This window comes from Myotis daubentonii, chromosome 1, assembly GCF_963259705.1.
Source record: "Myotis daubentonii chromosome 1, mMyoDau2.1, whole genome shotgun sequence".
Taxonomy (NCBI): domain Eukaryota; kingdom Metazoa; phylum Chordata; class Mammalia; order Chiroptera; family Vespertilionidae; genus Myotis; species Myotis daubentonii.
Window position 1 is genome coordinate 93,848,375 of NC_081840.1, and position 25,219 is coordinate 93,873,593.

Here is a 25,219-nt window from a genome sequence, read left to right on the forward strand (position 1 = left end):
CTGTGATTCCCTGAGAGGACACCCCATCCAATTTACAACCCCACCCAAGCTGTGAGCAGAGGCTTTTGCATATGAATGGCCTGGCCTTTTGCCTAAACCAGTGGTCGGCAAACTCATTAGTCAACAGAGCCAAATATCAACAGTACAACGATTGAAATTTCTTTTGAGAGCCTAATTTTTTAAACCTAAACTATATAGGTAGGTACATTGTTATTAACTTAATTAGGGTACTCCTAAGGCTAAGGAAGAGCCACACTCAAGGGGCCAAAGAGCCGCATGTGGCTCGCGAGCTGCAGTTTGCCGACCAGGGGCCTAACTTAATCTAACAAACTGCAGCTGGGTCAAATAATGCCAAAGCTTCCAAAAGAAGGCCTAAGGCTCATCAGCAGCCTGCACTGTTTCACAGCTGCACCTCATCTGGGCACCTCCAAACCCCAAACAAGGAGGAGGAATCTGCAGATCTCTCTATTGCTCCTGCTGGGTGGCCTCAAGCAGTGTCTGACTTCGCACCTCCTTGGAGATCCAAGAGCCACTGTACCCAGTGGTCAAAGTGAGACCACACCAGATTACAACTCTTCAGATCCATAAGAGACACACTCAAGGGGCAGACCCAGTGAGCACCAAAGCCCCACTGAAGCAAGTCCTGCCTCATAAGGGTGTTTCCAGCACAGCAGTTCTCCCATTGTAGACACAACTGGTCCTCACAGCCAATTGGTCTGGAGGTCAATTACTCCCAGTGATACCAGCAGCAATCAAGACTTAACTGCAATAAGACTGTGCACACAGCCCACAAAGGGGTGCACCGAGGCGTCCACCTCAGGTGGCTGGGAAGGCTGAGCCACCACCCTATAGAACACCTAGACCACAAAGCCACTCTATCAACACAGGGAAGCAGTCAAATTATGGAGACAAAGAAGCAGGTCACAAATGACAGAAATAGAGAAAAGCAAACTACTAGATATAAAGTTCAAAACCACAGTTATAAAGTTACTCAAGAATCCTCTAGAAACCTCTGAGAAATTTAGTGAGACCCTCAAGGATATGAAAAAGGACGAATTAGAAATTAAGCATACACTGACTGAAATAAAGAATAATATATAGAGATCCAACAGCAGACTAGAGGATCCCAAGAATCAAGTCAAAGATTTGAAATAGGAAGAAGCAAAAAACACTCAACTGGAAAAGCAAAAAGAAAAAAGAATCCAAAAATATGAAGATAGTGTAAGGAGCCTCTGGGACAACTTCAAGCGTACCAACATCTGAATTATAGGGGTGCAAGAAGAAGAGAGAGAGCAAGATATTGAAAACTTATTTGAAGAAATAATGACAGAAAACTTCTCCTCCCTGGTGAAAGAAATAGATTTACAAGTCCAGGAAGCACAGAGAACCCCAAACAAAAGGAATCCAAAGAGGACCACAGAAAGACACATCATAATTAAAATGCCAAGGGCAAAAGACAAAGAAAGAATATTAAAAGCAGCAAGAGATAAACAGTTAGTTACCTAAAAGAGAGTACCCATATGACTGTCAGCTGATTTCTCAACAGAAATTATTCAGGCCAGAAGGGAGTGGCAAGAAATATTCAAAGTGATGAATAGCAAGAACCTACAACCAAGATTACTCTACCCAGCAAAGCTATCATTTAGAATTTAAGGTCAGATAAAGAGCTTCACAGATAAGAACAAGCTAAAGAAGTTCATCACCACCAAAGCAGTATTATATGAAATGCTGAAGGGTATTCTTTTTTAAAAAAATATATTTTATTGATATTTTACAGAGAGGAAGGGAGAGTAATAGAGAGTTAGAAACATCGATGAGAGAGAAACATTGATCAGCTGCCTCCTGCACATCCCTCACTGGGGATGTGCCTGCAACCAAGGTACATGCCCTTGACTGGAATCGAACCTGGGACCCTTCAGTTGGCAGGCCGACGCTCTATCCACTGAGCCAAACCGGTTAGGGCTGAAGGGTATTCTTTAAGAAGAGGAAGAAGAAGAAAAAGGTAAAGATAAAAATTATGAACAACAAAGTGACAACAAATACATATCTATCAACAAGTGAATCTAAAAATCAAGTGAATAAAAAACCTGTTGTACAGAATAAACTGGTGAATATAATAGAATCAGGGTCATAGAAAGGGAGTGGACTGACAATTCTTGGGGGGAAGTGGGTGTGGGGGGTGGGCGGAAGAGACTGGACAAAAATTGAACACCTATGGATGAGGACAGTGGGGTGGGGGGGTGAAGGCGGAGGGTGGGGTGGGAACCAGGTGGAGGGGAGCTATGGGGGGAAAAAGGAGGAACAACTGTAATAATCTGAACAATAAAGACTAATTAAAAAAAAAAAAAAAGAATCCTCCTCAGACAGGCCAGAGGTGAAATCCCAGCTCCATTGTTTGCTTTTTGTGCAATTCACTTAACATCTTTAGACCTCAGCTTCTTCATTTATAAGACAGGCCTTCATGGGGTGACCTTAAAGATTAGATAAGAGTGTTGGGGCCCTAGCCGGTTTGGCTCAATGGATAGAGCATCGTTCTGCAGACTAAAGGGTCCTGGTTTCCATTCCAGTCAGGAGCACACATGCTCGGGTTGCAGGCTCTATCCCCAGTAGGGGGCGTGCAGGAGGCAGCCAATCAATGATTCTCTCTCCTCATTGCTCTTTCTATCTCTCTCTCCCTCTCCCTTTCTCTCTGAAATCAATTAAAAATTTTTTAAAAAGAGTTTGGGTATATTTCTTTTCTGTTCTTATTGTTTGTTAAAGAGTCTATTCAGACTTTACTTGGTAAAGAGGATCTTAAAAAATGAGGTCTATGTTACCAATAAAAACAAAGAAAACCACTCCCAGACCAGTAACAACTATGCCTAGGATGTTGCTAGAACCTTGCAAGGAAGAGAGGTGCCTCAGACCAGCTTCAGTTAGGATGACCCATGGCCATAATTTCGTGTTGTTCCCTCGCTGCTCTCAAGGAATCAGGCATCTTCCTCAAAAAAAAAAAAAAAAACACAAACCAAAAAAAACCACACAAACAAGACAACACAAAACACCCACATTTCTTCCATCATACAATGGTCTGGAAGCTTTCAAATTGTTTTCATTCACTTGTCATAATTAAGAATAAATTAATTAACACCCGGGTTTTATAGATACTGTATAATAGATGATGATCTGGTCATTATCAAGACACTTATCTCATTAAATTCAGGTCACTTGAAAGAGATGTAGAAAAACTTGGGCAGGGTGAGTGGGAATGAAAATAACTAGAGGTTTGGAAACTAGGACTTAATAGATGGCAAAGACAGCTTTCAGAAAAAATATTAGGCTGACCAAAACTTTGAGTATTCTGAAAATTTTATATATCTTTCTTTCACATTTCAGAATTTCACTCTGGTCTCACAGGCTCGCCCAGTCACACAAACTCCCTTTCATACATCCCTACACAGAAGATTTCACTCACACAAGCCCACATTCACCACTTGTTAACACCTGTCCTGTTCACACAGACACTCTTTCATAAATTCCCTCAACAGAGGAACCCGGACACCAGCCAATGCGCGTGTATGTACACACACACTCACACCATATATCGACATTCCAGGTCTCAGTCCCTCAGATTGACCTGACCGCTGTTCCTGCTTCTCTCAGCTTTCATCCAAGCTCTGCACATAAATCCCTTCCATAGAACTTATTGAGGGACCATGGCCAGGTGCTGTCGTAACCCCTGGGGGCAATAGAACTAATTAAGGAACTGCTCTTTTGCTCTCAAGGAGGACAGAGTTTGCTTGAGAAAGGGGTTGGGGAGGGAGGGAAATCATGTAAAAATCTAAACGCATGGGGTAAGGAAGGCCCTAAAATTGAAGGAGAGCAAAAGGAAAGTGAGGGCAAAGGGGAGAGAAGGGAAAGTGTGGACACAAGGAAGAGGTCTCTCCTACCAGGAGAGGTTAGGAAACAGACGTAATGAAGAGAGGGAAGCGCTTGAGAGTAATCTTGAAGAATTAGAAAGGCATTGCCAGGTGAGCAATGAGGACAAGGTTGTTCACCAGAGAGAGACTGTGAAGAAAGGGAGAGCCCACATGGCATGGCAAGGGTGTGATATACCAGAGCTCAGAGGGGAAGACAGAGGAGGTGGGGGTGGAGAGGTAAACGGGGACAGATAATGAAAATCTTTCTATGCCACCCACAGTAATCTGGAATTTATTCAATATTCAGGGGAAAGTCACTCAAGATGTTTTTTGTTCTTTTTTTTTGTCAACGCAGGTGGCAAGTCACAGAAAAAGTCAATTCTGGAGATTTAACTAATAAACAAAATGGATTAACTCATATAACTGGAAGCCCACAGGAGAGGCACACTCTGCTCAGTGTCATTTTCACCTGTTTCCCATTCCATCCTCGTCATCTTGTTCACTCTTCTCATGATCACAAAATGGCAGCAGTGGCCTCAGGGACCGCATCCTCACACAGCAACATCCAGAGGCAGAAAATAATTATCTCTTTTTTGTGTGTCTCCTTTTGAGGATTAGAAACCTATCCTTGTGTCACTTTTTAAAAAACTAAGATCCTTTCCCAGGATCTCCCCCACTCCAGCTTCCTCTCTCCCCTAATGTTCTCACCCCCTTTCCTAAGTCAATGTTTAGCAAGGAGATCTACTTGATTGGTTGACTAATCAAGACCCTGCATATGGAGCCCAGGGCTCTCTGAAACGCAGAGCTGACAGGGAACTGGACAAATCTTGGCTCTGTTGGTGGAGAATGGGTTGGCAGCTGCCATCACTGCATTGTGCGTCCCTGGAGGGTCTTAGGTAGTGGTGTGGTATGATCAAACTTTCTCTGTAGAAAGATGAAATCTGACAACAGCTCACAGGATAGAAGAGAATGAGCCTAGAGGCAGGAAAACCAGCATCAGTGGGTTTGAGATGATAGCCAATACTAGGGCAAATGCATTCAGGGAAAAGAGGGCAACGTGAATGGTATTTAAGACATGGAAATGATAGGAGTTCGATACAATGATGAGGGAGAAGGAGGCGTTCAGGTGACCCCTGGTTTCTTGGGGGTACTCCCGTTTTCCTCTGCCAAATTCACCTGAGAGACCCCAGCAAAGCCGCATTGGGATTCTTTAGAAGGAGGGCTTCCAAAACCTAGAGATTCCCCTGAGAAGGAGTGCCACATGTATGTGGTTCCTTCTGACACCAACTCATCTTCTTTTTGAATGTTCTAACCCATCAACAGCTCAGTCACCTTTACTGGTTTCACTCCCCTGATCTCTAAATCTATGTTTGCCTCAGATCTTCTCTCCTCTCTTTCTGCTCATTCTTGAGGTGGAGAACTCCAGATGGGGTTTCCTGAGGTCTTTCTAGGTGTGTGGGCCACAGAGAGTTTTAAGGTGATCAAAACTTAGCTCCACAACTCCCACATGTCCTCTTCAAATCTGTTCTTTCCAAGAATGTGCCTGGATAGAGGTGTGAATTCTCCTCTCCCCTTTCCACTTTAAAAATAAAAATCTTTATTGTTGAGAGTATTACAGATGTCCCCGTTCCCCTCCCCTTGTCCCCCTCAACCCAGTTCTCACCCTGCCCCAGGCCTTCACCACCCTATTGTCTGTGCCCATAGGTAAGATCTTCCGTTAATCTCTTCCCACCTCCCCTATGAGATTTGTCAGTCTGTTCCATGCTCCCATGCCTCTGATTCTATTTTATTCACCAGTTTATTTTGTTCATGAGATTCCCTGCTCATGTATTTTTATTTTTAGATCAATTGTTGATAGATATGTATATATTGTGATTTTATTGTTCATATTTTTCTCCTCCTCCTTCTCCTCCTCCTCCTCCTTCTTCTTGTTCTTAAGAATACCCTTAAAAATTTCATGTAATACTGGTTTAGTGGTGATTTGCTCATTTAGCTTTTTCTGGTTTGTGAAACTCTATATATGACCCTCAATTCTAAATTAGAGCTTTGCTGGGTAGAGTAATCTTGGTTTTAGGACCTTGCTATTCATCACTTTGAATATTTCTTGCCAATCCCTTCTGGACTGCAAACTTTCTGTTGAGAAACCAGCTGACAGTCATATGGGCACTCCCTTGTAGGTAACTGACTGCTTTTCTCTTGATGCTATTAAGACTCTCTTTTTGTCTTTAACCCTTGGCATTTTAATTATGATGTGTCTTGGGGTGGGCTTCTTTGGGTTCCTCTTGTTTGGGACTCTGTGCTTCCTGGACTTGTAAGTCTATTTCTTTCACCGGGTAGGGGAAGATTTCTGTCATTATTTCTTCAAATAGGTTTTCAATATTTTGATCTCCCTCTTCTCCTTCAGGTACCCCCATAATGTGAATGTTGGTATACTTGAAGTTGTCCCAGAGGCTCCTTTCACTATATTTTTGGAATCATTTTTCTTTTTACCCTTCTAATTGGGTGTTTATTACTTTCTCATATCCAATTGTCAATTTGATTCTTGGAATCCTCTATTCTATTGTTGAATCCCTGTAAAATATTCTTATTTCCGTTAGTGTGTGCTTAATTTCTGACTTGTCCCTTTTCATGTCTTTGACATTCTCACTAAGATCCTTGAAATTCTCACTAATTCCCTTGAAGCTCTCATGAAGATCCTGGAGTAACCTTATAACCATGGTTTTGAACTCTGTATCCAGTAGTTTGCTTGTTTCCATTTCTTTCATTTGTAACATATTTCTTTGTCTCCACATTTTGGCTGCTTCCCTGTGTTTGTTTCCATGTATTAGGTAAATCTGCTATGTCTTCTGAAATTGATAGAGTGGCCTTGTGTAGTAGGTGTCCTGTAGAGCCCAGGGGCTCAGCCTTCCCAGTCACCTGAGCTGGGCACTTGGCCTGATGGTCAATTCCTTCCAGTGATGCCAACAGCAATCAAGGCCCTTTCCACTTTTTGACAAAAGACAAGCACCTCTTTCCAAAACCTTCCTGAACCTTATTGAGATTCATTCTTCCAGAAAGTAAAAAACTCCATGGGTATCTGCTTCTGAGGAAAGTCTGGTGAGAATAAAGAAAAGGGAGTATCATTGAGAAAATTGTGGGCAAGGGGTTTGATTTCATCATAGAGACAAACTCATGGTGAAGCTCTGTGTCTTACATAATTATCTTAGTATCAGAACTCAGAAGGAGATGGTTGTTCCTGAAAGTGTATTAACAGGATTATTTCATCTGAAAAATAAAATCAGACTTTTGATGACAGAAAGTCTGGGTGGACTGGTTTGACTATAAGAGGGGATGATACAAGGTGCCTTGTAATCTGGTTAGCTGGCAGGCCTTCCAGTAAAGCAATGAGTAAAATATGCAGCTCTAGTGCTTGATAAAAGCATATGTATGGCATGCCTATGATGTAGCAACTGTTTCAATAATAAATACTTTTAGAAATCTTTTTTTTAAAATATATTTTATTGATTTTTTACAGAGAGGAAGGGAGAGAGATAGAGAGTTAGAAACATTGATGAGAGAGAAACATCGATCAGCTGCCTCCTGCACACCTCCCACTGGGGATGTGCCCGCAACCCAGGTACATGCCCTTGACCAGAATCGAACCCGGGGCCCTTCAGTCCGCAAGCCAACGCTCTATCCACTGAGCCAAACTGGTTTCGGCTACTTTTAGAAGTCTTGATAAAATCCTTCTTATTGTGTTTTCTAGAAGCAGAGAAAGTGAATGACTTTTATGGCAGATAACAAATCCTTTTCTAACTCTAGTGGTTTCCAAATTCTTAGCTTTCATCATAATTGAAAAAAAGATTTAAACAAACCTGTCAGTTTGTTTTTATTGATTTTTAGAGAGAGAGAGGAAGGGAGGAGGATAGAGAGACAGAAATATCGATGAGAGAGAAACATCATTGATTGGCTGCCTCCTGCATGCTCCTCTCCAGGGATCGAGCCTGCAATCTGGGCATGTGCCCTGACCAGGAATCAAATGGAGTTTTCTTGGTTCCTTGGTTTACACTTAACTACTTAGCCACACTGACTAGGCAACAAATAATATTTGATGGTAGATTGCTATATGATTTTTGGCATATAATTCAGAAAACTTTCAAAGAATTGAGTGACATTGCTATAATAAAACTTCTTGCTTCATCTATTTATTTATGAGAAAAAGCTTCACCAGCTCTTCTATTCATAAAAATTAAAAAATAGGAAGAATATTATTGCTGAATCTTGTCTCAGTCTAAAATAATAAGTTATCCACATATAAAAATTAATTTGCAAAAAACACACTTATTTCATGAAGAGATGTTTGATGGCTATTAAACAAATATAATGATTTGTTGTTTATCATTTATCAGATAATTATGTTGTTTGCCCAGATATGCACTAATATTAATTGTAATGACAATGCAATCCAGAAGAAAAAAAATTTAACACTAGGGATTATGGTTTCAGAAACAATATAAACTGGCAGAAAAAGTATGATAAGGTGATAAATAAAAAAATTACAAGCTTAAAGATATATTGCATTAGAAAAATACTTTGTGAAAAAGTGGAATGGAAAAGCCCTAGGGCATTGGAACTTGCCATTTCATCCCAGTGGATGAGAAATAAAGAGTTAAATGAAAAAGAGAAAAAATATGTCAAATTTCCAACTGTTAAAGAAAAGCACTTTCATGTTTGGGTTTTTGTTGTTGTTGTTAATCCTCACCTGAGGATATTTTTTCCATTGATTTTTTCGAGAGTGAAAGGGAGGAAGGAGGGGGGAAGAGAGAAGAGAGAGAGAGAGAGAGAGAGAGAGAGAGAGAGAGAGAGAGAGAGAGAGAAACATTGATGTGAAAGAGACATACAGATTGGTTGCCTCATGCATACACTTGATGGGGGCCAGGGATTAAACCTGCAACCTAGATACGTCCCTTTGATGGGAAATTGAACCCACCACCCTTCAGTGCCCGGGCTGAAACTCTAACCACAGAGCCACACCAGCTGGGGCTGTTCGTGTGTGTGTGTGTGTGTTTAATGAATAAAGGTGGCTATAAAATCACTACTATATTTGGATTCCATTGGAGACACCTAAAAGAGCAATGTAGCAACTTTACTAAAAAATGTTAGTGCCTCATATGATAAACCTGCAGCGAACATCATACTAAATGGGCAAAAACTAAAACCATTTCCCCTAAGAACAGGAACAAGACAGGGATGTCCACTTTCACCACTCTTATTCAACATAGTACTGGAAGTCCTAGCCACAGTGATCAGACAAGAAGAAATAAGATACATCCAAATTGGAAAGGAGGAAGTAAAATTCTCATTATTCACAGATGACATGATATTGTACATAGGAAACCCTAAAGACTCCACCAAAAACTACTACATTTAATAAATGAATTTGGCAACTCCCAAAAATTGATGGCTTTTTTATACACCAATAATGAATTTTCAGGAAGAGAAACTAAACAATTCCATTTACCATTGCAATAAAAAAAAACAAAATACTTAGGAATAAACTTAACCAAGAGGTAAAAGACCTGTACTCAGAAAACTACAGGACATTGAAAAAAGAGATAGAGGAAGATATAAACAAGTGGAAGAATATACCGTGTACATGGATTGGTAGAATCAATATCATTAAAATGGCCATACTACCCAAGGCAATCTACAGATTCAATGCAATCCCTATTAAAATACCAATGGCATATTTCACAGAGCTAGAACAAGTACTCCAAAAATTTATATGGAATCAAAAAAGGCCCTGAATAGCTGCAGCAATCTTTAGAAAGAAAAACAAAGTAGGAGGAATCACAATACCAGATTTCAAGTTATACTACAAAGCCACCATAATCAAAACAGCCTGGTACTGGCATAAGAAAGGCATATTGATCAATGTAACAGAACAGAGGACCCAGAAAACGACCAAGCCATTATGCTCAATTAATATTTTACAAAGGAGGCAAGTACATACAATGGAGTCAAGAGAGTCTCTACAATAAATGGTTTTGGGAAAATTGTACAAACACATGCAAAAATATGAAACTAGACCACCAACTTACACCATACACAAGAATAAACTCAAAATGAATAAAAACCTTAAATGTAAGGCATGAAACCATAAAAATCCTAGAAGAAACCATAGGCAGCAAAATCTCAGATATCTCTTGTAGCAATATGTAAACAGACATATCTGTTAAGGCAAAGGAAACTAAGGAGAAAATAAACAAATGGGACTACATCAAAATAAAAAGCTTCTGCACAGGAAAAGAAACCATCAACAAAACGAAAAGAGAGCCCACTCCATGGGAGAACATATTTGGTAATGATATACCATCAGGTGTACCTCTGTCTCTAGCTGACTCTCATCTCTCCTTGGCAGAGAATCCCTGCTGATTTTCACAGCCAGATGTTTTATGGGTGCCGCTACACTCTGGTGTGGAGTTGAGACCCCACATTCTTCAGGGGAAACTTTTGCAGCTGAGCTATCCCTCCGGATTCTCAGCCACCATCCCTGAAACTGGGCAGGCCTTTTCACATCTCCATTCTTCCAGTCTTGATGTGGCTTATTCTGTAAATCCTTGGTTATAAGATTTCTGTTCAGCTAGTCTTCCATTGGTTATTGAGATTGATTGTTCTATATTTTAGTTGTAATTCCAGTTTGGTTCTGGGAGGGGGTGAGTATAACTTCTACCTACTCTGCCACCATCTTCACACCCCATTATAAGCCACGTTTAGAATGTCTGCCTTGCTCTCCTCCCAAAGCACCCTGTGTTCACCTCCGAAAATTCATGTCCTCTTTACATAGGGGCTTTCTTAGAAGCTTTTCTGCCTACACTGACCTTTCCAAGATAATTCTTTGTGTGTGTTTTTTAATCTATGCCTTTGGTGCACACAATTTATGTTGTCATTAAAAAAAATACACAACTGTTTCCAGTGTGTATATCTTCCATGTTGGACTGTATACATTGAGGGCAGGGACCCAATTATGTAATCCTTATTAATTGTTTCTGACAAAAACCATTCTAGATATAGACTCTCATCACTAAATGACCAGTTCAGATGTCCCCAAAATAGTCCATGGAATGTTAATGAGGACTCCATGAATAAAGATGGTGTGGTCAATTACATTTGGGTAATGCAAAACAAAAACAGATTTTACAGCTTGTCAGAGTCTTTAAACTACTCCTGTGCATTGAACCTGGTGGGTAGGAGCAAGATAGAGTCTGTAGTATTTCTCAAATTTACTTATATTCTGGAGCCCTTTTATCTTGGAGAATCTTGTAATTCTATTGTGTCCAACTTTGGGGAACCTACACCTTAATAAATTCCCCAGTGTTGGCGTGGAACTGGGATGTCAGTAGATAATGCCCTGGTAAGATGCATCTTGGCATCTAGTAGGAGGAAGAGGGCCGGGGATCACACCTGCCATTTTCCAGTCCTGTGCTCCCAGACCTGTTGTGTAGGGCTTAGCCTAGCAGAATCCCCACACAGGCTTGCCTTCAAACGCATCCCAGGAGGATGGAAAGATGGGGGCCTGTGTGCCTTTTTCCTTTGGCAGGGCTCAGCCTCAGGCTTCCTGAGGTGACTCAGTTCCTCTCTTCTCTGGGCCTGCCCCGAGCAGTGCCTACACACAGCTGTCTGTCTGGCCGAGCACTGGCCCAGCTGCCCAAAACCGTGGTGGACTCAGAATACAAGCCATACATTCACTGGGTTTCTGGACAGCCAGGGACCCCAGCCAGCGAGGCCCCCACTGCTTATCCCACAGACCTCATTTATATGTTCTTCCACGGGCTTGGCCAGTGCAGCCTTTCCTTTCCTTCTGCCTAGATAGCCCATCCTGAAAGAAAGCAGCTGTTTCATCTCCAGAGAGAGAAAGAGAGCGCGCCCTTTGTCCAAAGGCATAGCCAACTCTCCAGGTGCCAGCTCAGGCCCAGGTTATCAATAATACCTCTGTCCCTGCAAAGGTGTGCAGGATCCTCCCCTCCAGGCACTCTCTGGCTAGGAAAGTGCCTGATACCAACATGGAGCAAAGAGCAAGCATCTGCTGGTCTCTGTGAAGTGCTGGATGCACTGCACTGGCCACAGGCCAGGAGGAAGTCAGAGCAGAGACAGCTGGGTGTTGTGGCTACAGGATGGCTCAGAGAGAGATGAGCGGAATCTAGACAGATTGGTAAAATTTTTATTTTTTTATATAGTATCGTCAGCTTTTTCTCTCTGGATTATAAAATGATTTCATGATCACTGTCTAAAACTTGAAAAATACTAAAACTCTCAAGAGAACTAAAGCAAGGCCCTGATCGGTTTGGCTCAGTGGATAGAGCGTTGGCTTACGTACTGAAGGGTCCCAGGTTTGATTCCAGTCAAGGGCATGTATCTTGGTTGCGAGCACATCCCCAGTAGGGGTGTGCAGGAGGCAGCTGATCAATGTTTCTCTCTCATTGATGTTTCTAACTCTTTATCCCTCTCCCTTTCTCTTTGTAAAAAATCAATAAAATATATTTTAAAAACTAAAGGAAGAAATATACTAATATTATAACTTGTCTCAATGCACATATATGTATTTTTAATACAAAATTGGATGAAAAACAATTGGATGAGTCTGTGAACGTGTGTGTATATATATAGGGTATCCTAAAAAATGTATACACACTTTGAGTAATTATTAATTCCAAAGGGTTAAATCTAAAAAGAAAGAAGCATTGGAATTAATAATTATTCAAAGTGTATATACATTTTTGGGACACTATATATATATATATATATATATATATATATATATATATATATATATGCACATGCATATATACTTGTGTATAATCAGAATAAATATACTTCTGGCAGTGGTTCTCAACCTTAACTGTTCATCACAATCACCTCAAATGTTTGTAAAAAAAAAATACGGATGCCAGACCCCAGGCTAATTGAATAAGAACCTTAGAAGTTGGGGTGATGGATATGTTAGCTAGCTTGATTGTGATGATTATTTCACAACTTGCCATAACGGTGCTTGCGTGCAGAATATCAGCTCCTTTATGGTGCTCTCATGGAGGACTCCATGCAGCTGTAGAATGTTCCATGGCTTTTTCAAAGCTTTTCTCAGCTAACACGTCATCCGTCCTAGTGGTGATGGTGGAGGGCAAATGTTTCTTGGCTTCCTTGTAGAGATAACAGGAAAAGTGAGACACAGAGAAGGGCTTGTAACTGTCTCTATAGACTCAAGAAAATCATTGGTCATGCTGGGAATAGAACATGAGGCTAGTGATGCAGATAAGCCCTGAATGGAGACAGCTCCTGACAGAAAATTTCACTAGGAGACTTCAAGCCAGTTTCCATCAGGACTGATAATATTTCCATGACACACAGGGAAAAAAGCTATAAAGAAGCTCATGACACTCTGGCTAGGTCTTAGAGAAATGAATGTCTTTCATAGAGCAAAGTAAGAAACCAGAAAGGCTTTAGATATGTTGTCCTGACTCCCAAAGTCCTCATTTTCCATACTGTGTCAACATAGTCAGCTCTAGAGGGACTTCAAATGAGTTAAAACTTTTTTTGCAAACTGCCACTATCTTGTTCAATAAACAAGCCTTCATATTTACATCTAAGGTATTCCCCCTCGTAGGTGGGGTCAGCCATGTGGACGGGAGCCCTACGTATGCTCCCAGCCACCAGGGGCCTAGATAGGTGTCTGTGGCACGTTCCTCCACTGGAAACCAACCCCTTTATTTATTTATTAAAAATATGTTTTATTGATTTTTTACAGAGAGGAAGGGAGAGGGAGAGAGAGTTAGAAACATCCATAAGCTGCCTCCTGCACACTCCCCACTGGGGATGTGCCCGCAACCAAGATACATGCCCTTGACCGGAATTGAATCTGGGACCTTTCAGTCTGCAGGCCGATGCTCTATCCACTGAGCCAAACCAGTCAGGGCGGAAACCAACCCATTTATTTTGTTTACTCTGCCAGTCACTAGTATTTTCCTGCCATTAACATTCTTTTCCTGGCCAATGGTCTAAGTACACAAGGGATGTTACCATGCAAGCCTGATGAAAGGGGAGCTTCGGGTGGGTGTGTCGGCTGTGTCCTAGTCTAGCAGTGATCACCATTAGGGAAATTCTAAACAAGGCCAAAATCAACTCTTTAGCAGGTAACAAAGCACTGAGGATGGTTCATAATAGATGACGGTGTCCAGACACCTCCAAAGGGACTGTGCTCCTGTGACCCGTAGAGCTCTGATTCCACTGGCATCCCCATTCCGGAGCCCATCTCCGCCCCTACATGGGCTTTGCTTTTGTCTCCTTCTACAGAGGTGTGCCGGGGGGCTCTGTCCACACGGTGACTCTTCCCCTCCAGAGGAAGGCTGACTGCCTCTCTTCCTTAATGTCTTCAAAGGGCTCTGGGACCGAGCGCTCTGGGACCAAGGGCTCCCTGCTTTGCTTGACAGTGAGCATCAGCTGGGGACAAAGTGTCAAGGTGAGAGGTACTCTGATGACTATCAGAATGGTCCACCTGTCCATGCAAGTGTCACCCTGATGGGGTCTTCCCGCCTTCCTGGTCCCTCTTTGCTTGACTTCTGAGTGGAAGTCCCCCTCAAGCCCCCCTTGGTCCCTCCCACAGGCTGCAGTCCCCACCTCCCCTGCAGCAGATGCCGGGAGCTCTTTAAACTTGCCCTTGGTCTCTGGAATCCTGACTCTGAGGCTGGGCATTCCAACAGCAACTCCTTGGGTGCGGATCTGGGAAAGGCCACTTCAAAACTGTCTCAGCCCAGGCCCCAAGGACAGGCTCTGCTTCTGTGAGGTTTGCAAGGTGCCAAAACCATCTCCGGTGCTCAGGCTGGAGCAGCCAATGGAAGCCAGGATCCAGACCCCTCCCACTCCCTCCTCAGTGGCATCCCAGCCTCCTGAGTCTCTCCTCCCTCTCTCCCGGCCTGTCTGACACAGAAGTGAGGACCCAGAGGCCTTGTGCTGCAGATCCCTTTCCACCTGCCCTGTGGTTCCCAGACGGAGCCTCATCCTCTCCAAAGATGGCCTGGAGGCAGCTGCTCCTTGTCGCCTGTTTCTCGGCCGCTGTGCTCCTGTGCAGTGAGTAAGGGGAGGCTCCAGGATGGACTGGTGTTAGGTGAGGCTGTCAGGTGGCTGGCCCAGAGAGAAAGGGGCGGGGTGCTTATCTGTAAGATGGCTGTGCCGTGTGTGTGTGTGTGTGTGTGTGTGTGTGTGTGTGTGTAACACAGCACAGCACACACAGCACAGCACAGAGAAAACCGTTTGCTTGGTGGTTTCTTGGGGCAGGTGTGTGTGTGACCCAGGACCCCCACCGGGGCCCGGCAACCACACTGTCCTGGGAAGGACTGGCCTTGCCTGGTTGGGGTGAGGGTCCCTTCGGTGCGCTGCCCTCACTCTCTGCTCGTGCCCACAGTGCTGCAGGAGGGGACCAGCGCATCAGTGGGCACCGGGCAGGGGGCCGGACAAGAGGCCCAGGACGGTGAGTGCAGGGGCCACCCAGGGGTGCAGGGCGGGTGGGCCAGCCCCTGCGGTTGCCCTGGTGAGCCCGTGCGGGTTGTGACTGGCCTCCTTCGGGTTCCAGGTGTGGAAAAGAAGATTTTCATACAGGAATCGGATGCCTCAAATTTCCTTAAGAAGCGTGGCAAACGGTCCCCCAAATCCCGAGATGAGGTCAACGGTAAGGATGCTGACGACCTGCCTTCTGCTGGCCCCTTTGGTTCCTTCTCGCTCCCAGTCAGCTCGCCCACGGGCATCAAAGGGCCTGCAGTCTTAGTTAGAAAGCCCACGTCTCCTGGATTGCAGGTCACATCTGTTTCGACTGACTGCTGTCAGGGTACGAAACAAAAAGATGATGAGACACATCCCGATTGCAGAAAGTTAGAAACATACAAGGGAAAACCTACATTCTCGCTGGGACAGACACAACATCTCCGTGTGTGCTTGTTGGGGTGCTGCAAAGTGAGTCCCTATGCACAAGAGCAATAGCATTGCGAGCAGGGAGAGGGCACATGGCGCTCCGAGCCAGGATTGTGGGTTTGGTGAGAGCTTTACTGCTAAGTGGCCTTGGCCACTTCCTCTCCCGGGGCCCAAGTTTCCTTATTCACAAGCCCCTGAAAGTGTGGTGTTCAGCCAGCAGTGTTTTTTGTGTGTTTTTTTAAGTTTTTTTCCCCAGTGCATTTAGGAGGCTTTGAGCTCAGAAGCATGTGTCCTTTCAGCCTGAAGTAGCCCCTGGTGGCCCCTGCCGAGAGGGACCCTCATTTCCATGACCCGTCAACCCTCAAAGGCATTTGCGTTTTCTGCCCTTGAACTAGATTCTTCCAAGGGCTGTGGGTGCTGACTGTCTCCCAGTCTGGGGCTGGATTCATTGCTTGTGTGTGTGTCTGAATAAACTCTTTGTGTCGCTCAGCAAGTTAACTTGCTCCGTAAAAATAACAGGAGTGTTTTCAAATGATGGAGAAGAAGAGAGTGGAAAATGCTGGGAGATAAAATTCCTTTTTAAGAAAAAAAAACAAAAAAAACACACCCCAAACACCTGGATAAATATTAACCAAACTGGGAAAATTTCCAGGCCTCATACAATTTGAGACTTAACAGCTTGCAAATGTCAAGAATCACTGAAAAGACTGATGGAGATTGGGCAGTTCTTGATAGAAATCAGAGAAGCAACCTTCTGGCCGACTTCCAGTGGGGAGCAGGTGTGAATTTTAGGGCAAATAGTTTCCATCCTTGGAAGCTGAGCAGAACAATGAGGCACACGACAGAAGCCAGAGGCTCCTCACCTCAAACAGAAGCTCAGTGTGTTGGTCCTGGGGAGCCCAGGGCAGCCGGGAGAATACCTAGAGTGCACCTGAGTTCATGTCAATTTCAGCGGGTGGACAGGAGATCCGTGCCCAACTATGTCTCGGGTTGGGTAAAAATTAAGTGATAAACTTGAATTTGGAACCAGGGGACAGGCGTCTTACACCTCTAAGCTTCTGGGTAACGATGCAGGTCACTTTAGGGTGAAAGGAGGAACGAATCCGATAAAGTGCCTGTTTTTGAGAAGGGGTGCACACAATGCACCGTGTAAGGCAAAGGTCCAATGTGGCACTTCCAAAAAAGCCGTTTGGGAAGCCTGTTGCTTTCTGGAGTACATGGGGATGGCAAATGCTTCCTTAGGAATTGGCGTGGCTCATTAAGCACCTGCTTAGAGTCTAAACCCCTGCCTCCCACCCCACCCCCATCTCACTCCTACCCCCACTCCCACCCCCAGCAGCTTTCTGATACCTGTAGCACCTCGGAGCTTGTGGTGGGTTGTGAGATTCTGCCATACACAGTGTGTTCTGTCCAGTAGTGGAGTGTGGGTGCCTGGAGCTCAGGCCCCAGTCCCAGCCCTGCCCTGACCAGCTGTGTGGCCTTGATTAAATCACTTCACCTCTCTGAGTGAATCGCCTGCTGAAAATGTGTGGATGTGGGGCAAGAGGTGAGGCATGGGGATGGACTGGAGTACCAATTCCTTCTGCCAAGTAAAGATTCCTGCAACTATGTAGGTAAAGGCACAAGTGTGGGGAAAACGTGGGATTTACCGAAGGAATCTGCACTGAGACCAATTCAAATAACTTGATTTTTCATCTGAGTGAAGTTAAATAATATAAACCTACTATAAATAACTAGACTTTAATTAATTTACTTATTCTTGTAAGTTCCTTGCTTTCAAAAAGGGTTTGAGATGGTTTCTCCAGCACCCTTATACTGTGGGGTGGGGCAGGCAGCGATGGCTTTTCTGCTTCCATCATAACCCCCACCTCCTCTTGCACATCCAAGCTGGTGGGGGCAACAGCACCTCAGCCTCCCTCTTTGATGTGAGGGATGAGCGTTCTGAGGGAGCAGTTCCTCCTGCACCAGACACAGCCTCCTGCTGCCATGGATGTTCCGGATGAAGCCAAGACAAAAGAAATGTCTTTTTAAAAAATATATATATATATTTTTTTTTTATTGATTTCAGAGAGGAAGGAAGAGGGAGAGAGAGAGATAGAAACATCAATGATGAGAGAGAATTATTGATTGGCTGCCTCCTGCACGCCCTCCACTGGGGATCGAGCCTGCAACCCAGGCATGTGCCCTTGACCGGATTTGAACCTGGGACCCTTCAGTCCACAGGCTGACACTCTATCTACTGAGCTAAACCGGCTAGGGCCAAAAGAAATGTCTAGCACTTTAAATCATTTCCACATTTAATTTTTATAGCTCTCGCACCAAAGAGGTCAATGTGCAGATTTGAGGGCAGAAATGGATGAACTTGGAATCTAATTTATTTTAGATCTAAAACATAGAGGTTTTGTTTTTTGACTAAATTAGAACAGGAGAGAACAGCTGCACCTGCTAATGAGGTGGAATGTGGTCGTTCAGGTGGGATTCCCTTTGGGCTCAAGGTAGTGTTGGTGAGCTTCATGGTTCAACCTCCAAGGAATGATCACTATCTTTATGTTCTCAGTGACAGTTTTCAGTGTTTACTGGGTGTAGTTCTTCCAACCATAGAAGTGTACCTCCAATTTTGTCATGTGGAACTCGGATTCCTCATAAAAAGGTTTACAACCAACTTTACTGGAATGCATTGCCTTACAAAATAAGGGATGCCTGCAGTTAGTGTTTCTATCAGGAAATTTGACTGATCATCCATATCCTGTACTAGTTATCTATTGCTGTATAACAAACAATCCCCAACTTAGCAGCTTGAACAAATTACCTCAATTTTTAGCAGCTTCAAACATTTGTTGTTTCACATTTGCTAGGGTCAGAAATCTAGGTCTAATGAGCTGGTAGCCTCCAGCTCAGGTTTCTCAGGCTGCAGTTATCTCAAAGCCTGACTGTGAGAAGATTCCTTTTCAAGCCCATTTACCTGGCTGTTGGCAAGCCTGAGGTCCTTGCTATTGGTCAGGGACACCAGTGTCTCGCCATGAGTGGGCCTCTTCATAGACGGCTTACAGCATGGCAGCTGGCTTCTCTGAGTGGAGCAAAACCGAGAAAGAGGCCAACCAGCCCAAGACGGAAGTCACAGTCTTGTTTGTAACCTATGTGGGAAGTCACATCCCACCACTTTTATCATATTCTCTTCATTAGCAGCAAATCACTAGACCAGCCCACACAAGGGGAGGGAATTAGCACAGCTAGGAGCATGAGTATCGGGATCATCTTAGATTTCTATCAGCAGCCATAATGCCTCTTAGCAGAGGGACAGAATCACTCTTACTTGCCTCTTTAACCCCAGTGCGTAGCATACATTCTGATCATGACAGGTGCTCTAAGATGTTGAATGGATTTGAAGGTATTAATTAATGTGAAATGAACTTTAAGTTGGATGACTCCCTCTTATAATTCATTTCTTTTTTAAAAAATATGTTTTTATTGATTTCAGAGAGAAGAAGGGAGAGAGAGGGCGGGGGATAGAAACATCAATGATGAGAAAGAATCATTGATTGGCTGCCTTCTGCACATCTCCTACCAGGGATTGAGCGCACAACCCAGGAATGTGCCCTGATCAGGAATCCAGCTGTTACCTTCTGGTTCATAGGTCGACACTCAACCATTGAGCCACACCGACTGGGCTATAATTCATTTCTGATCATTGAACTTCTAGTTTCTAAGTGGATACACCACTAATTTTATGATTGAAATTAAATTGCTTCATCTTTTGGGGTCTCAGTCTTCTCATTTGCACAAAGAGGCAGCTGGATGGGAAGACATCCTAGGACCTAGGACCTAGGTCCTTCAAGTTTGAAAGTCTATGTCAGGAGTACACCATTTCAGTGAAGACCCCATCCTTAGCCCTCACAAACAAGCCTTCCAAACCAGACTACGTTTCTTAGGCAAAATAACGGGTGTTCCCCTAAATGCGTGCAGATGCTCCTGTTCTTGGCGGCAACTCTCACCTCTTACCCTTCCACAGCGGAGAACAGGCAGAAGCTGCGGGCTGACGAGCTACGAAGAGAATATCACGAGGAACAACGGAACGAGTTTGAGAACTTTGTGGAGGAGCAAAATGATGGTAAGAGCTCTTCAGCCAGCGTCTCCAGGGAAGTGGGGCTTTGCTGGAAAACCACGAGTTGTCTCTACTTCTCCCTACATTTTAGAGGAGAAAGGGAAGCTCTACTTTCATGTTTATGGGAATCTTGAAAAGAAGGGAGAAAGTCATAAATGGACACAGAACCTGAGAAGGGACTGAAAAGGATAGTCCCCCTCGGTCACCATGGGCTCAGGGACTGTGGGGCTGACAGCATTTTCTCCTGCTTGGGGATCACTGTGGTGGCCCGTGTTGTCTGTATTGGTGAACTTAGTACTGGAAGAGTTGGATTGGGAGGATTTCAAACTCAGTTTTAAGTGTCTTGGACTCACATCAATGTAATGGCTTTAAGAACTACCCATCCTGGGAAACCAAGGCCTCCCTTTACTTAGTTACTATGATCAGCATTTGATCTGACGGGTGGAGGTAAACCAGGAAAACTCAGCAAGCACTGGTCACCAGTGCCCTGCCTCTACCCTTCCCCACCTCCAACACCAACATCCACAGGTGACATGAAGGCTCCAACACACGCATAACATTGGGCGTCGGCATGCTTTTGTAGTATGTGGTTTGCTTGTGCCCTTACCTCGCTGCTCTAGTGTCATCCCTGCTAAGCTGTCACCTTTGCCTCCGCATCTCACTAGGCAATCAGCACCTCTCATGTCTGCCCTCAACCCTAGGGCAGACAGGGCTCCTGCTTCCCCAAGGAAACGTCAATTTCATCACGGCCTCAGTGAGGCAGCTGGGAGTGGGTGTGGGTGAGGGTAAAGGGAGGCTCTATCTTTGAACCACACAGCCTTCCACCAGGTTGCATTTGACCTTGGAAACGCTGATTTCATCAGGGCCTCAGTGAGGCAGCTGGGAGTGGGTGTGGGTGAGGGTAAAGGGAGGCTCTGTCTTTGAACCACACAGCCTTCTACCAGGTTGCATTTGACCTTGGATCTACTGAGTACTCTCGAGTAAAAATCCTTTGGTACATTTAATAGTGAGAGACCATCAGGCCCGTGTGTGTGTGTGTGTGTGTGTGTGTGTGTGTGTGTGTGTGTATGCGTGTGTATGCGTGTTCCTTTCTTTGGTCTTTCGAGACTGCAATGATCCTGAGCAAGCTCCGGGCAGCATGTGAGCTTAGACATAGGCCCGATTCAGGCCACCTTTGTCAGAGGAGGCCAGCAGTTTCTGTTCTGAAGTTGTTATCTCCTGGCTTGTTTGCACTGGTGCGTTTGAGAGGTACCACCCTCCTAGGGCACCTCGTAATGAAGAGGATAGGATCACCAGATATCCGAGGGCTGCAGGCCAAGCCCCTTGTGCTGGGGCGGCACCTGGCTGAGCCCGCAGCAGGTGTCAGGCTTGGATCCTGGCCAACCAGACGTTTCTGGGAACAACTCAGGCGTCATAACTCAGAGGCAAACACTTCTGTTTACCTTGGTGGACAGCTTGGGGAGAGGCATTTTAAAAATGAGAATGTGGCCTCCAAAATTCCTTCAGCGTTTTGTCCTCCCCCACCCCCCCATAGCATTAATAACAGCATTTTATTTTGTGGCTTTTTAAATGTTCCAAGTCCAAATCCCTGGCACCTGGGTAGAAAAACTCACTGTTTTCCCTTTCATGATGAAATCAGGATGAGAGGTCAGGTGCCTTGGGGATGACGGGTCCTCCACCAAAGCCGGAGGAGACTAAGGTCGGGGACCTCAGGCCTTGCCACAGAGAGGCGGACACTGCAGGGCAGGGCGCAGGCCTTCCGGGTGGCGGTGCAGCCGCGGTCGTTGCTGAGCACTTGCTCCGTCAGGCAGTGGGCTGAACCGCCCAGTCCTCACCACCAGCCTGAGGTCCTGCAATCTCCACTTTACAGTTTCAAACCTCACCCTGAGACAGGATACATGACTATCCAGGGGACATTGCTGGTGAGGGGTCTGAACGAAGCTGGCAAACTCGTGTTGTTGTAAGTGAAGGATAATCAAATGTGTAAGGTCTGGAGATATTCGCTTCAAGGACTGCCGTGAGGATGGAGTGAGGAGGGCAAAGCAGGGGGGCCCGGAGAGGGTCTCCCCAGAGCGGCTCGAAGGAGGCAAACAGGTGGAGCCGGCCCGGCCGGCCTGAGGGTACAAGTTCACTTTTCTCCCCTTCCCCTGCCTCTGCCTGGAGCACTGAGTCATGCGCAATGGCCAGGCTGCTGGAAACCTGCACCCAGGTCTGCTCCCAGCTCTTCCCTGAGGCCCCCACACCCACAGCTCTCCCAGGACTCTGGTTCCAGTTAGCTATCTTCATCTGACAAAATCACCGGTTCTCAGAATAGAGGAGAGCAGTTGGATGTTCCTCCTCTCCCTGAGGTTCTTGCTTCATTAAAGCAAGTGCTGACGCATTCCCTTGGGCAACCAGGAGGACTCCGATTTCCAAAGGAGGAACTGTAGGCAGTGGTCTGGAGGGGGCGTTTCTGGAAAAGAGCAGCCTTCCTGAGGATCTGAAAATCTACCCAAAAGGCCTCTCTATCAACCTACTCAGGCCTCTGGTCCTGGTTTGGGGAAAGTTTAGCGCCTCACTCAGCTCTGCCTTGGCTCCTGGTTGCAACTCTACTCAAAACTGCCAGCGTCACAAGCAGCAGTAACAGGTCTGCCTCCGAAGCTCTAGGACAGTGGTTCTCAACCTTCTGGCCCTTTAAATACAGTTCCTCATGTTGTGACCCAACCATAAAATTATTTTCGTTGCTACTTCATAACTGCAATGTTGCTACTGTTATGAATTGTAATGTAAATATCTGATATGCAGGATGGTCTTAGGCGACCCCTGTGAAAGGGTCGTTCGACCGCCAAAGGGGTCGCGACCCACAGGTTGAGAACCGCTGCTCTAGAACAAACAGTGCGGAGCTCCCACTTCTAAGGCATAGTGGCAGCACACGTGGGCTTCCACCTTCAAAGCCAAAGCCAGGCAGGTCCTGCCAGCTCTAACCTTTGATGTCTGTCACCAGTGTCACCAGGTGTTGGTTCATGGCACTACGGGTGGGAGGTTTGGGTTGACAGCTCCAAGAGAGCTTGGTGGCTGCCTTCAGGTCAGAGTCCTCTCTATCCTAACATGATTTCATCTCTCCTCCCAGAACAAGAAGAGAGAAACCGGGAGGCTATTGAGCAGTGGCGCCAGTGGCATTATGATGGCCTGTACCCATCATATCTCTATAACCGCCACCACATCTGACCTCATCCTGATGAATCTAGAAGATGGAGCTTGAAATGCACATACTCACCCAGGTGTTCTACCCCAGGTGTCGAGCAACTCTCTCCCACACAAAAAGGCCCCTTCAAAGGGTCTCAGTTTGGGGCCTGCTGTGGTAAACACAGAAGGCCTTTCGTTCCCATGGATTAAAATGCCCTGGCTTTCGCTTCTTTGCAAATGAATTCTGAGGTGAGCGAATGCCTGTGGGGCAGCCTAGCACCAAACCTACAGTTGCCCCTTGCTTAGCCATTGTTCCCAAAGTAGGCGTCCCATTCCACAGAACAATAAAAAGAATCACAGTAAAGAGAGATTACACATTTGCTTACAGCTTACAAATAAAAATGCTGAGTCAACAATAAATTACCTTCTCTCTCTCTTTTTTTTTTTTAATCCTCATGCTTAGAGATAGGAAGGGAGAGAGAAACAATGGCGTGAGAGAGAAATATCAATTGGTTGTCTTCTGTACACGCCCAACCAAGGATTGAACCTAAGACCCAAGCACGTGCCCTGACTGGGAATTGAACCGGCAACCCTTCGGTGGATGACGCTCAACCAACTGAGCCCTCTGGCCAGGCATGAATTATCTTCTCAAATCCCAAACTGAGGGGTGTTAACCTACCACCCCTGAGTGACAGTTACTCACACTGACTTGGGTGTTTGAAAGCTTGAACTCAGGAGTTCTATTCACTATTTCTGTTATGCCCAGATTTCAAGACCCCCCAAAGACCCACCAAGGAGCACCAAATCCAATGCAAGAGCAGAGAGTCTTTTATACAAGCTCGCTTGGTTCCCCCCCCCCCCCCGCCTCCATTACTGGATGCAAGAGAGAGCCCCGAGTCCCAAGAGAACAAAGAATTTATAGGGCTTGGGGTTGGGGGTGGGGGCAGGGTGCAGCTAGGGTCTGGTTACACAAAGACAGGGGGGGTGGCTAGCATACTTTTGGCCTTGGGCTAGTTTCCCTCGCTTTCCCATTGGCCGAGATAAGGGCAGGCTGAGTAACTGATACATTCTGCGGCTTTTTCTTGGAAGAGGGGTTAAGGACACAGCTATCAGTCCTGTTCTGTCCTTTCATTCCCCCCTTGTCTTGGAACTTCCGGCTCAATCATGAGATGGACTGCATTTCTATTCCACCGTTGCTAGAGGCCCGTACTGGGTACACAGAATTATCAACTGAACTATCCCTATAAGCTTAACAAATGGTCTGGTGGAAGGGAAAGAAACCATTTTAGCTTTAACAACTTCTATTGAAATAGGATTTTTCTTCTTAAAATTCCTTCATGGCTATTAAAAAGCCAAATCAAGATTAATTTATCTACTGTCCTGATGTTTGCAAAAACACAACAAGAATGGTAACTGACTACCTTTGCTGGAATTTCATGGTTGAACCTTAATGTGCCCCGTAGGGCCAGGAAGCCAAGCCATCCAGCTGCCATCAGGCCTGCCTGCAGTATCTGCTGAGTTAGGTGAATCTCTTACCTGTAGCAACTCCACCTGAGCCCACGCTCCAGGCTTTAAGGCCCATCTCAGTAGCCCTCCTACTTGTTGCGGCCCAGAGTGTGTGGGGGTTCCGCAGGGATGCAGAGGCAGCTTTACTGCTCCCCTTCTACTCTTACCAACCGCCAGTGATGGTAGGGCATGGGCCTGACGCTCCAGCGCCAGCCATCTTCAGGGCTCTCAAGCAGGATACCAGGCTTTCTTCGTGGCATTTTTATTGGCTTCAAGTCTTTAGAGCTCAGACAGGGCTTTTTAAAACATGATACTCCAGTCAAAGTTTTCTGTTAATAAAACCACTATTAGGAACCAGTCTTATTGGATCTATGCAAAGAAATGTATTGCCATGACTTATTTAGCATTGCCAGATTTCGGAGGAATTACATAAGGAGAAAAACATACTGATCTACTCTAAAATTTTCTGACTTTCCTTGCTAATTCCTTTTCATGGATTTAAAACAAAACAGTAACTGTTGGCATAAAACCTTCTTTCTATGCATAAACATGCCTCAGACCTTTTATTCTAATTACCCCTGACATGGGCATGGTGACTCAGGCCTGCAAG

At 45.1% G+C, this 25,219-nt stretch overlaps 1 protein-coding gene across 2 annotated transcripts; it reads left to right on the forward strand.

Annotated features, from left to right (window-relative positions):
* Positions 1-14,855: 14,855 nt before the first annotated feature.
* On the forward strand, positions 14,856-23,486 carry UCMA (upper zone of growth plate and cartilage matrix associated). 2 transcript variants are annotated; one of them, XM_059680903.1, is made up of 5 exons: positions 14,856-14,999; positions 15,334-15,399; positions 15,502-15,597; positions 19,846-19,944; positions 23,048-23,486. In XM_059680903.1, exons 1-5 carry the CDS (start codon positions 14,942-14,944, stop codon positions 23,143-23,145), a joined length of 417 nt encoding a protein of 138 aa, XP_059536886.1. In that variant the 5' UTR covers positions 14,856-14,941; the 3' UTR covers positions 23,146-23,486. The 2 variants fall into 2 exon arrangements, with proteins under 2 accessions (XP_059536886.1, XP_059536881.1); XM_059680898.1 differs by having other exon boundaries at positions 15,334-15,597.
* Positions 23,487-25,219: the final 1,733 nt, after the last annotated feature.

Excerpts from the sequence above, each read along its gene's own strand:
- UCMA (XM_059680898.1), top strand. The coding sequence starts at position 14,942 with ATGGCCTGGAGGCAGCTGCTCCTTGTCGCCTGTTTCTCGGCCGCTGTG. Across the intron at positions 15,598-19,845 it reads ATCCCGAGATGAGGTCAACG|CGGAGAACAGGCAGAAGCTG; the intron begins GTAAGGATGCTG and ends ACCCTTCCACAG. Across the intron at positions 19,945-23,047 it reads TGTGGAGGAGCAAAATGATG|AACAAGAAGAGAGAAACCGG; the intron begins GTAAGAGCTCTT and ends CTCTCCTCCCAG.